The sequence below is a fragment of the Alligator mississippiensis genome, chromosome 2, assembly GCF_030867095.1.
Source record: "Alligator mississippiensis isolate rAllMis1 chromosome 2, rAllMis1, whole genome shotgun sequence".
NCBI classification, from domain to species: domain Eukaryota; kingdom Metazoa; phylum Chordata; order Crocodylia; family Alligatoridae; genus Alligator; species Alligator mississippiensis.
Window position 1 is genome coordinate 198,072,101 of NC_081825.1, and position 12,862 is coordinate 198,084,962.

General features: G+C 42.1%; 1 protein-coding gene across 1 annotated transcript in view; it reads left to right on the forward strand.

Annotated features, from left to right (window-relative positions):
• Positions 1-12,862, forward strand: part of SWAP70 (switching B cell complex subunit SWAP70) — a 70,019-nt gene that overhangs the window by 18,089 nt on the left and 39,068 nt on the right. The window contains exon 3 of the mRNA XM_006277490.4: positions 6,378-6,551. Coding sequence (XP_006277552.3) covers positions 6,378-6,551 — 174 coding nt within the window. The remainder of the gene's footprint in view (positions 1-6,377; positions 6,552-12,862) is intronic.

Below are 12,862 nucleotides of genomic sequence, written 5' to 3' on the forward strand. Positions count from 1 at the left end.
GTTGTTCTGCTGTAGTTTAACTGGGTAGTTTAATTTGGGAGATAAGAAAGTGACTTTAGTAAGACATGGTTTTATTAAGAAAAATGCTTTTTAATTTTTTTATTGCGTATGTCAGCCTCTGAACAGACCTACAAATTAAATGTAATGTTTTCTATGCAGTAGCATAGAGAATTACAGTTGTTTCCAGGAAGAGTGTGTATGTGGAATTGATTGCCTACATTGTATAACAGGGTTCAATCAGATTGTTAATATAAAGATGAGATTCCTTAAGATTCATCAGGTTTCAAGCAAGATGAGGATTCAGCGCGACTGAAAGGAAAGGCCAGAGCTTAAAATCTTTTATAATGTTTTAGATTCAAATCAAGTCAAGACATAGTTAGTCATTTTAAGCTATTTTTAAAAATTCTCTTAAATTTAAAATTCTGAGATGGTATTTGGCTTTGTTTTTAATAATCACTTCACAGCCTTTTGCTTAAGATCAGTGTAGTTCTCTCTTCTTGGCATAGCGTTGAACTGAAATGCTGCTACCCCTTCTAACATAGGCTGCATAATTAACTGCATGTTCTAAATGGCATCAACATATGCCAGCTATGTTCTGTGTAGCTAGCATGTGGGGGGTCCTACATTCACTTCAATATCTATAAAGCTGTGTAAATAACTTTAACTTTTAACATACTTGAAGTTTTAAAACTCTTCTTATAAGCTTTGCTAATGTCATAAAAAGCAAGCTTGTGTGCATTTGGCTTTGAGTTTCTAGTCATTTTAGGAAGCTATTCTACAGCCTTCCTGAATGAGGCTTAATGACATTATATTTATCTTGTGTAAATACCTCCTAAGTGTAACTTGAGAACCTACTTAACTGTCTTTAAGTTCAGGAAATGTAAGCTAGATGCCTTACAGATTTATAAGGATTTATTCAGAAGGCTAAAATATGATTACAGTAATAGCTTGTTTATTTCCTTGCCACCTGGAGTGAAGCTTTTGCCAAATGTGCAGTCCAAAGTAAAGCAGCCAAGATTTCCATGATGTGAGTCGAGCTGTAGAAACAGTTCATTTTCAGTGTGGGGACTTAATTTTTTCCTCTGCGGTTGTATGTGAAGAATGTATGCATCACAAAGCATTATAGCATCATCCATACAATATTTTCAAGAAGGTTCTTGAGTATTTTATTGGATTTTTGCTAACGGCGAGCAATTTAGTTTCACTTTTCACTTTTGATTTCAACATCCTTGTTTTTGGGTGGACATTATATAGCTCAGAAATGCATCAGCTTTCATGGGCAATAGCTTCATCAGATGCTTAATCGGTTCTTATGTACCTTATTGAATTAGTCTGTAAGGTGCAGCTCTACCATGCCTTCTGCCTGACTTCAGACTAACATTATTAATTATCTTCTTCTGGACATTTCATCCCTTTTAAGGGCTTCCTCTGATTAAACAATTGTCTTAACTTTAAGGAAAAAAATTCTAGAGTTAATCCAGATTACTTGACTTGGTTTCCCTTCTCTTCCCCCAACTCTTCACCAACATAAAGTTGGCAAACTCACTTTCGGCTTCAGTCCAGCAGTGAGCTCTGCATGGAGTTTATTGTCTGATTAAGGCAGGGGTGGACAGTTATTATTGTCCACAGGCCAGATAGGTAGTTCTGGGAGCTGCCGTAGTCTGGGCATCACCCCTTCCCTCCTTGTGCCCCTCACAATAGCCTGGAGCCTATGCACCACTGCCAATAGCACACAGCCCCCAGTCTGCCCTTCTTTCGTAGGCACCCCGGGCAGTGGTGGCAGCTTCTTCCTGCTGCCACTGCCATTGGCCCTAGCCCTCCAGTACTGGTGGGGACCTATGCACACAGCCCTGACCCTGGCCTGCCCGTGCCCACTCTAGACTCGGCCCAGTAGAGCGGACCAGCTCCGGGCAGCAACAGCAGTGCAGAGGAGTGGCAGGGCGGCCCGTGTGCAGGCTTTGGGTGGCTGCAGCAACAAGCACTTGGCAATGGGAGGAAAAGCGGTGCTCTTCCCCTGTGGTGTGCAGCAGCTTCTGCCTGCCGGTCAATGCTGCTGCTGCTTCTCCTCAGCATGGGCAGGCGAGTGCAGAGCAGGCACAGGGCGGGGCGGGGGTGCGTGCGTGGGTTCCAGCTGGTCTGCTTTGGGCAGAGTCCAGAGTGGGCGCAGAGTGGGCTGGGCTTGGGGCTGTGCATGTGGGTCCCTGCCAGTACCACAGGGCTGGGGCCAGTGGCGGTGGCAGCCGGAAGGAGCCGCCACTTCCTGGACTACCTAGAAAGGCAATCCAACTGCGGAGCTGCCCCAGCCCCACTGTGTGCCCAGGGAGTGGTACAGATGGTACCTAGGCCAGGCTGGACAAAATCTCTCTGGCGTACGGGCCATATTTTGCCCACCCCTGGATTAGAGCCGTCAACTTTGTCCAGTAAGGATTTTGACTAAATTGAGACTTCAGTGGAATTTCAAATCTCAGACTATAACCCTGAAAACCCTTGTTCAGTTCTTTCCAAACCCTGGAGAAGGCTCAGCTTCATAAGTGCCTTTGTTTTTTCTCATCTAAAAGTGCTTCAGACACCCAAAGTTTTGCTTCTGTGTACATGCAGAAGCACCTCTGCACTCTGCTTGTAGCAAAGCCCAGCCAGAATCCAGAAATGAGGCATTTCTCTGCCTGTCTCCCTAGTGAGCGTTCTCAGAGCATGCTTACTCTACTGGTTTTTGCTCAAAGTGCAGTGGCAGCTGGTGCCACACAATTTTGTGTACAGTAGTACAGTGTGTAGAACATGCCATTACGATGTGGGACACCTCTAGTTCAGTTCCATCTGCCTGAAAGGAGTCATACCCTCATCCCCCATCTTCCTTGAGGGTGTTCATAGATTTCATGGACATTAGGGCTGGAAGAGACCTTGGGAGATCATTGAGTCCAGCCCCCTGCCCCAAGGGTAGGAAGTCAGCTAGGGTCAAAGGATCCCAGCAAGGTAAGCACCCAAACATTTCTTAAAGGAGTCCGGAGTAGGCGCTGGCACTACCTCTGCAGGGAACCGATTCCAGGCATTGGGAGCTTGGACAGTAAAGAAGTTTTTCCTTATGTTCAGCCTAAAATGGTCATAGAGGAGTTTGTGACCTTTGGTTCTTGTCACCCCTTGGGGCTGTCTAGTGATCAGACATTCTCCCATCCTGATGCACACCCCTGATGTATTTATAGGCTGCCCTCAGGTCACCCCTGAGCCTGCACTTCTCTAGGCTGAAGAGTCTCATGGCTCTCAGCTTCTCTTCATAAGGCCTATTCTCCTGTCCTCTGTTCATGCACGTGGCTCTCCTCTGGACTCTCTGGAGCTTCTCCACATCCTCCCTGAATTGTGGAGCCCAGAATTGGATGCAGTACTCCAGTTGCAGCTTCACCAAGGCCAAGTACAGCAGGAGGATGACATCCTGAGATTTACTTGAGAAACATCTATGTTGTAAGCACTTAGATAGTCTGAAGTTGAGGCACTCCCATCTCTCATGGTGGAACTGTTCCACTTCGTTGAGCCTATTGCTGTTGAGATGTGGACCTAAAATAGCTGAAAAGAATTCAGACTTCATTGGTTTGCAAATAGGGAGGGAAAACAGACATGGCTTTGTGATGATGGCCCTCACCTGGGAGCAGAAAGACCTGAGTTTCAATTCCTGCTCTGGTGAGTGTTTAATTTAAAATATTTCTCGCTCAGTGTGCTGTCTGTTGTGTGCATCAGCATGGGATTCCTGACTCTCCCTGTGGAGGTAGAGGCGGCCTGGGCACCTTTCTTGGGGTTGTAGATCCTGCTTCCGGGTCAGGCATGCCACAGGGAAGAATTGTAGTGGTCAGTGCTGGAGGGCCGTGCTCTCTTCTAGGATCTAACCCTGAATAATTATTTTTCTGGAAACAAACAGGATATAGAAGAGCTCACAAACTGACCAGTTGGAAACATTTTCTTCCTAATCTACTTATTTTTGTCAGCTTACCCTGTAGGAAGGTTAGGTCTTCCCCTGCTCTCCCCCATACTGCCACTTGTTTTTGTTTGCATCTTACTTGCAGCAAAAGAAACCATAACATGCTATTATGTTTTATGAAAATAAAAGCAATAAAAAACCATCCTGTTAAGTACAAGTCTCAACATGTGCTCCAACATACCTGGGAACATTTTAATGGGCCATACTCTCCTGATGCAATGTTTTGATTGTTTAGAGCAGCCAACGGATCTCCCTCTTTACAAACCCAAATCCACCGATAACATTACAGGAGCTGCAGTATCTCAACGTTTATTTAAAGAATCTAGTTAAAAAAAGGAAGCTTTGTTGCAAGATTATGGCGTAGTGGAAAATGCCACTGATGGTATCTCAGTTACTCAGGAGATGTGCATTGTGTGAGAAATACACTTGTCTGTGTTATAGCTTATTCCATTTTTTTTTGTTTTGTTTTTAAATAACGCTTTGAAGCAAGCCAGGCATTTTATGGAAAGTAGAATAAGACAAGGGCCTGCCACTAAATATTTCTGGTTAAAGTAGATGAAAAGAAAAAGATGTGGAATGGAGGGTAATAGCAAATGGACAAACAAAGCAATTGAAATAATATTAAAGGCGTCTTGTTACGTCATGATGTTTGGGGCTTCTTTTTAGAGCCTTATTTCTAACCAGTTTTTACTCTGATCCTCTCCCTCCCCAGCATCATATCCTTACTTTGTACTGGCAGTCAGATGTTTGAAAGAAAATACAACTGGTTCAGGCTATAACCTTCCTTCATGGTTTCCTTCAGCCCTGGAAATCTTAGTACATATATGTATGGGCTTGGGAATTTTTTTTTTTGTCCTTGGAAATTTTGTTTTTGTCCATACTTTTAGCCAGTTAAGTTGCTCCTTGGGCTAATCTTTGTCTGTCTGCTGTTTATCCTCAATGTAATGGGGCAGCAACCTTTTGCTGGCATGGGCTGCCCTTTGTGACCCAGGCCCCATGTCATGGGCTGCAAGTCTCTGCCCCCTGGAGTGCCCAGCTGGCTGCACCTATCCCATTTTCTCTGCACCAATGGTAAGCACAGATGCTATAGAGCAGCAGACTGCACAGTAGAGGGGAGTGCTGTTGGGGAAGGGATGGATGGCATGGTACAGTTCTGTGCCATCAATTCCCTGTGCCATATCAGACTTCTTCACTTGATGGATCCAGCCCCCATGAGCCATAGGTTTCCAACCCCTGCTGTATCATGCTAGACCCCTTTGCTGATTAAGCTTTATGCAATAAAAGTAAGTTACACAGTTTACTGGTGATACCTACCAGATGATGGGCAATTGAAAATGTATTTTGTGCCCAGTCCCAAGGCAACTTTGGGATTACATTTTACACACAAGGGGTAGAAGGACCTCTTATTCATGCTTTTTAAAAATGAGAGAGAACCCATTATAATGGAAAATGCATGTTTAACTTCCCTGCTGGCAAAGAAATAGCGTGTTAGAACTGTAGGGCAATCAGTTGTGGAATTGGCTTAGATCTAACAAAAATGCATAAAAAATAATTGTAACGTGGGGAATAGAAGACTAACATCTGTATGTTATTTACAAATTATAGAATTGGATGTTGAAGGTAGTAAAAGTTTATGAAGAAGAAACTGAATGGAAATATTCAATCAGATAAAGATTAAATTTCAGTGAGTTTGGGTGGGGGAAGAATTGCATGACTTAAGAAAAAAAGTGAGTGCATACTTATTACATAGGCAGACAAGGTTCTTTGGGTGAATCTGATATCTTTTATTAGACCAACTTAAATAGTTGGAAAACAATTATTAAGCAAGCTTTCGGGTTCAAAAACCCTTCATAAGGCTAAGGAAGTTTCTGCAGTTGGAAGACTACACCCCTGCTCATTACATAAGCATTACATTTTATTGTATGATAATATATTTATTTACTTTATATCTTTTACAGTTACTCTTCCCAATTTGTTTTTTTAGTGTGTGGTGTGTGCATTTTAATATAACGGCATTTGGACTAATTTTGTTCATCCATCTAAGGAACTTGTTACAACACAGGGTTAATTGGAGTTGAGAAATTTAAGGTGATAGATATCTAAATTGACCACTGGTCTAAACATGGACTATTCTGGGGTTTCTTTCATGAAATATTTTAAAATCAGGACTTGATGTATTTTTAAAATATGTTCTAGTTCAGACAGAAATTATGGGTTTGCTCTAGCTTTTATTGCATGCAAATCTATGGCCTTTAAAGCGAGAGATCAGACTAGATAATTATAGTGGCCTGTAAGAATTCAACTTTTCTGTGTGCATTTGTTTCTTGATCAAAATAGTCTCAATTATGCTTATCTATCTGCACAATGTGTGCTATTTTATGTCAGTTAACTTTTTTTCTTTCTTCCTATTTAGGTTCAAGGAAACTTTGACAAAGTTGAGTTCAACAGGATGTGCTGGACTTTGTGTGCCAGAAAGAACCCTGCTAAAAGTCCTTTAGTTATTAGTGAGGATGAGGCATTTAAAGTGTGGGTTATCTTCAATTTTTTATCTGAGGACAAATATCCATTAATCATTGTGCCTGAAGAGGTAAGATACAACCATTTAAAGTACTTAATAATATTAGTTTCTTCAGAGTTCCAGTTAACCTATGTTGCTGATATTTGCTGCTTTCTAAATACTTTGGAAGAAGTAGCAAGGTCTCTTGAATTGGATACTTTTTTTTCCTCTTCTGACAATTGACCTTTTTCTGAAATGAGCCATTATGAGTTGTATGTTTATGATTGTATACGCCTGTTGTAATAATTGTTTACATTGTATGGAAATATGGTGAGGCAGAAATGCTGCCTGCTCCCTAGCAAACAAGGGTTTTCCTTTAGCTCAGCTTCATTTTGTACACATGCTGAGGAAAATGGTGGTAAAAGTGGTCATGTGATGGACAGAGAGGAATGATGAATTTTAGAAAGTTGGCCTTAAAATACAGAGCTTCTAGGACTGGACTGAGCCCCTGGTTGTGAAGCTAATTTTTTCCCCTACCTACATTGACTCTTTCATTTTCTTCTTGCAAGCCTGACCCACCCACTAACCTCACTCATTTTTTTTTCTATCATGTAGCAAAGTGTGATCCTATGTGAGTGTGGTACTAAACCACGTGCAAGTAGTGGGTGCAGTGGTTAAGTTGAATCCTTTGCAGTATATCTTAGTGTGGGAACAGTTCTGAAGAAAACATCTCTTCTTCCTCTTACTCCTCTGTTGTCACGATCTGGAAGATCAGCCTTTACTTGCCTGCAGCCATCCTGCTGGAAAAGAGGTTTGAAGATTTGCATTAACTTCTTCCTATTGACTGGAAGAAAAAAATTACTATTTGTTACAGTGGCTGATCACTATGAAGTGAGAACTGAGGTCTGAATGAAGTACCAGAGGTGATCTGCTTGTCCTTTAAGAATGTGAATAACCCGAGGCAGAGCTCAACTAATTATAAGTGTTCTGCACCAGTTTAAACCTCAAACACTATAGACTTAATTGTGGAGAAGAGGACAAACCAAACCGTAACCATGATATGACAACAATAGTAGGGGCTTTGTACTGCAGGTCATGAAGGACTTAAGCATTGATTTAGCAAATTCTCTGAATGGTGAAGGAGTCATTGTTCAGGTTCCACCACATGATAAGAGGGTCAGGAAGTAGTTCTTTCTCTCTCTTCCCCCCTTTCCCCCCATCACTCCCCCCTCAGCCTAATACTATTGATAAATTTAAAACTCGCACAGAAAATTTATACATTGTCATTGAACATACAATTATTTTTCAACAGTCTCCTTCTCCATCAGGGGAGTTTTTCTACTGGTGAAAAAAGGCATGTTATCCTAGCATTGTAAAATTCCTTGTCCTTGCTGTGCAGTTACTGTCACATGGCCTCCATCACTTCCTCTATCCTGAAAGTCACCTTCACATTACCTCCTTTATCCTCTGGGCGCTACAGAGGCTAGGGCCGCACAGTCCATCCAAATAATGAAACTGTCTCTATAGCAATCCAAGCTGATGTATGGCCAGGCAGAAACAGCAACTCTGTCATGTCTGAGTCAGGACAGGCTCTTTGCACATCATGTTTCAGTTCCTTCAGGGCCTTGGCATAAACTTCTGAGTTTACTGTGGCTTCATTAGGCAAGAAGTAAAGAAGAACACCTTCCATGTCTGTGGTTTACTTGAGAAAAAATAGACTCATTACTTGCTGACTGACTCTCGTACAGTGTCAAGGTACAAGGCCTTGTTCGCTAGTGGAAAAAAACCATTGTCAGAAGGAGACTATGTTGTCCAGCAAATGAAGTACAAATTTTCTGTGCCAAGTTTAATATTTTTTTACAACGATGTTTGGCTGTGGATAAAAGCTGGTGGTGTTAGTTGGCCTGATCCTTCTAATTAAAAAGACAGCTTCATATAGATAGCATGGTAAAACAGTGAAATGAATGCTCCTTATTGTTTGACAAAGGTTTAAAGAAAATTTGGTCAAGAAAGGCGTTTTTAATCCCCAAAAATACAGATGCTTATTGATTATCTCCTCTCTCTTACCCTTTTGAGTGTAGTAAGAGAGAGGAGTAATTTCTCCTCTAAACAGCCTGGATGCTCTGAGAATAAGTATTTGAATCTTATCTGATAGAAGGGAAGGTAGTTTTGCACATTATAGACTAACTAAATTAGAGATTCATAAGCTTTCATAAGCAGTGGCTTATTTCATCTGATGTTGTGAAGGGACTGCAGGAAGCAAAGTTTCTAATAGAAAGCAGTGACTAAAATATAAAGGGTAAGGAAGGGGGAGTTAAAAAGAGGGGGCGCGCTGGTGAGAGAGGCAAGGTAGATAAGATTAGAGAAAAAAATATTAACCCATTGAGGGACATGGAAGTTACGAAAAGTGAAACCAGGTAATGGCTTAAGAATCCATAGTCTTGGTTTAAACGTACTTAACATAGTTCAGTCTTGTGTGTAGATGATTCCTTGTTCTGCAGTTTCCCATGCCATCCTTAAGGTTTGAGAGCTGTCAGTTGTAAGATGTTGAGTTTTTCTCTTTCCTCCCAAACCAAGTGCTGCTATAAATAGCTTTGATGTCTGGCCACACAAGGAGTATTGTGGTTATCCAGGATGAATCATCAGCTCCAAGGTTAAAATGCAAACTGCATGCTCCGTATTTTGGGGTCTGTTTCATAGACGTCAATTCATTTCCTTTCCACTATTATGTGTGCTTCAGTTCGGTAAAAGTGCAGCATAGGAGCCAATATCTAGGGTAATGCTGTGTGTGTTTTTATGAAAGGGTACTACTGTTCTAATTAGTGATCCACTGTAATGTTCCAGCCAGGAAACGTTCCTCCCCCCCTCCTCTGTTTTGAGGCTTTTATTAGTGTTTAAGTAATATCATAGCACACTGTTAACTGCAGGTTCCATCTCTGAATACTTTGTGTGGCCTGGGGCCCTCCTCTCCACTCCTTCCCATCTTGCTCTCACCATCGTTTCATAAATAAATCAGTTGTGGATTCATTCTGATTCCTCCTGATTAGGAAGCTAATCTCCTTAACATTCCTGTAGTTGGCACCCCACATTTTAGACTGCAGGGGTTGGCAACGTTGGCTCTGTGGCGGGTGGCATCTGCCCAGAGCCTGGGCTGGCTGTGGTGTGCTGAGCAAAATTGTTTGGCCATTTTCTTTCATCCATTCTTGTATTGGTACCTTCACATCAGGCACTGTTGTCAAACAAAACTTCAATTTGGGAGCTACCACTCATTTTAAAATGTATTGACATTCAGAAAGCCTTTGACAGTGTGGACAGAGGATCTCTGTAAACTGAAATCTGTGGATTCCTTGTATATTTATCTAGGTCTTCCAAAACTCTTGTTAAGATGCCAGATGTTCCTGGTTGGTGATCACAGCATGAACAATCAGTCTGGTGTTACTCCTGGGGCTAGACTCTCCTCTTTGTTTGTAGCAGTTAACTTTGCCATGAAACAGACCTCTGGCATGAAACTGGAATTCCCTGGGTAGACAGAGAGCTTGGAGATCTGGAAGTTGGCTATGTTCTTCTTGAATACATTGATAAATTTTGGCAGAAGACCAATGGCTTAATTAAAACTGTTTGCAATTGGGGGTTATTATCAATAAGTTAAAAACAAAGGTTATAAAAGTTGGTATGATTTCAGATGACTTTATTATTCTAGGATGAGTACCCTTGACTACTGTTGATGAGTGTGCTTGCTTTTGTAACTCTGATGACTGAATATACTATAAAATGCCTTAAGGTAAATGTTTAAGGTGAGTGCTGCTTATTGGAGACTCAGCCTGATATGGAAATTTTAACACCAGCAGTATTGGCACTAAGCTTCAGTAGCAACGTACCAAGCATAGTCCAGTATGGATTGGAGTGGTATATGTCAAAAGGAAGAGGAAGATCAAGGAAATTGCTCTTCCCATTCAGTAAGAGAACTACAATCTAATAATGGATGATGCAGAGAAGGCTCAAGTATTTAATGTCTTTCCTTCTTCAGTCTTTACAAATAAGATCAACTACCAGATGGCAGGAAGAAGATAAACAGCTCAGAGCAGAGAGAACAGGTTTGGGATTACTTGAGCGAAGCTGGATGTTTTCAGGTCATCTGGACAGATGAGGTGCATTGGAGAGTACTCGGAGAATTGGCCAAAGCAACTGCTGAGCCACTGGCTGTTCTCTCTGAGAACTTGTGGAAGTTGGGTGAGGTCCCAGACAACTGGAAAGGGTAAAAAATAGTGTTCATTTTTAGGAAGAGAATTATAGACCAGTCAGTCTGGCCTTGTTACCAGGAAAGGTTATGGAGCACATTATCAAGGGCCTTATTTCTAAGCATCTAGAGCAGGGGTTTTCAACCTTTTTGAGTCAGTGTACCCCCAGCAGCCAGTCAAGAAGGCAGGAGTTCCCCAGCGACCAGATGAGCAGGGGGGGTGTCCCCCAGCGGCCAATCAGCAAGCGTGCCAGTGGCGCAGCAGCAGCAGAAGTCCTGGTGGCACAGCGGCAGCAGAAGTGGTGGCGGCGGCGGCAGCGCCTGCTGCCAAGTACCCCCTGAGGCCATCCCAAGTACTGCCAGGGGTACACATACCCCCATTTGAAAACCCCTGATCTAGAGGACTGCAAGCTGATTAGGAGTGGCAAACAGATTTTTCAAGAGCAAGTCATGCTGACCATCCTGATTTCCTTATACAGCAAAGTGGTGGGATCTGTGGATGGGGGACAGCAATGGATGCGTTATACCTCAATTTTAACACCGTCTCTCATGACATTTTCATTTAAGCTAAGGAAATGTAGTCTAGGTAAATCATTGTATTCAGCCGTGTTTCACTGTGCAACTGGTAGGAGGTATGGGGTAGGGTTCCCCAGGGTTTTGTCCTGAATGTTTACTATTTTTATTAATGATTTGGAGAATGAGGTTAAGTGCACACTTACCAAATATGCAGATGACACCAAGTTGGGGGGAGTTGTAGACGCTTGGGAGGGTAGAGCTAGATTTCAGAATGAACTTGATAAACTTGTTAAATTGTTTGAAATCAACTGAATTAAATACAATAAGAATAAATGCAAATTTATCCTCTTGGGATACAACAATCTCATGCACAAATAGAAACTGAGGAACAACTAGCTAGGTTGTAGTATCACAGAAGACGACCTGGGGCTTGATAAGGAACCCTCACCTGAATATGAGCCAGCAATGTGCTCTTGCAGCAAAATGAGTTAATAGCATCACTGAACTATATTAAAATGAGTGTTGCTTGCAAGTCAAGGTAAGTGATTCTCCCACTTTATTCAGCAGTGGTAAGACCTTGCCTGGAGCACTTGGGCACTGCATTTCAAGAAAGATGTGGAGAAATTAGAAAGAATCCAGTGGAGAGCAATAAAAGTGATGAGAGGTATAGGAAACATGATGTATGAGGAAAAGCTGCAAAAACTGTCATTCTTAATCTGGAGAAGAGAGAACTGTGACATGCCTTAATCCCAGGTGCCCCTTTGAGATGCACTCGGGGTGCCTTCATACCTTTAGGGTGCCATTTTACCACAAACCTCTCTCTGCTGTCTGACCACTGAAAACCAGCTGAGATGTGCTAGAGGCCAACTTCTTGGTGCCTCAGCCCTACTTGTCTCAACCAGGTCCTGCCAGCATTTAGCAGAGTGGATTTTGTCAGCTAGAGGGATCACACCCTTTTCTGAACATATGACCAGAAAAGGTGGACTCCCCTTTCCTTACAATAGGTAAGACTGCATGGTCAAATGCTCTGGAATCACAAGTACCACGGACAACAAGGTGTTTGTAAAAAGTTAACAAGAATAATTTATAAAATACGAGAACAAGCATAAGAAGTCAGCAAGCAGATGTTTATTTTTGTATCTCTGTCTGAATCTCAACAAATAAAAGAAGGTATCAGAACAATAACCTGTTCTTATCCTGCATCTAAAATCCAAGAATGGAGTCTCCACTCAGCACTCGTTTCCCTATCCCCAGAAAAAAACTGAAGACCCAACCTTGCTCATAGAGCAGACTTAAGTGCAGTCTGACTTTTCACATACATCACCTCTTGGATTCTTGCGGGGCCAACATGGTGCAGATAACTTCCTCCCTCCCCAAAGTTGCATGTTTGTCAGAACAGAAATCTTTCCTGATCTAATTAAGAGCAGGGGAATATGTGCATCCTTTCAGAAGCATGGAGACTTGCTAGCCCAGTATTCTAAAGATCCTGCCTCTGTTTCCCCAGTTGTTTGAACGACCAGGTATTATGCTTACAACCCCTTCCTTTTATAATTTAAACATCATTGGCTGTAAGGGCCAGTTCATGCGTCTCAGAGCAGGTACAGGAGGGTGGTGATGAGTCAACAAACCTCTTTTAAATACTAATTCT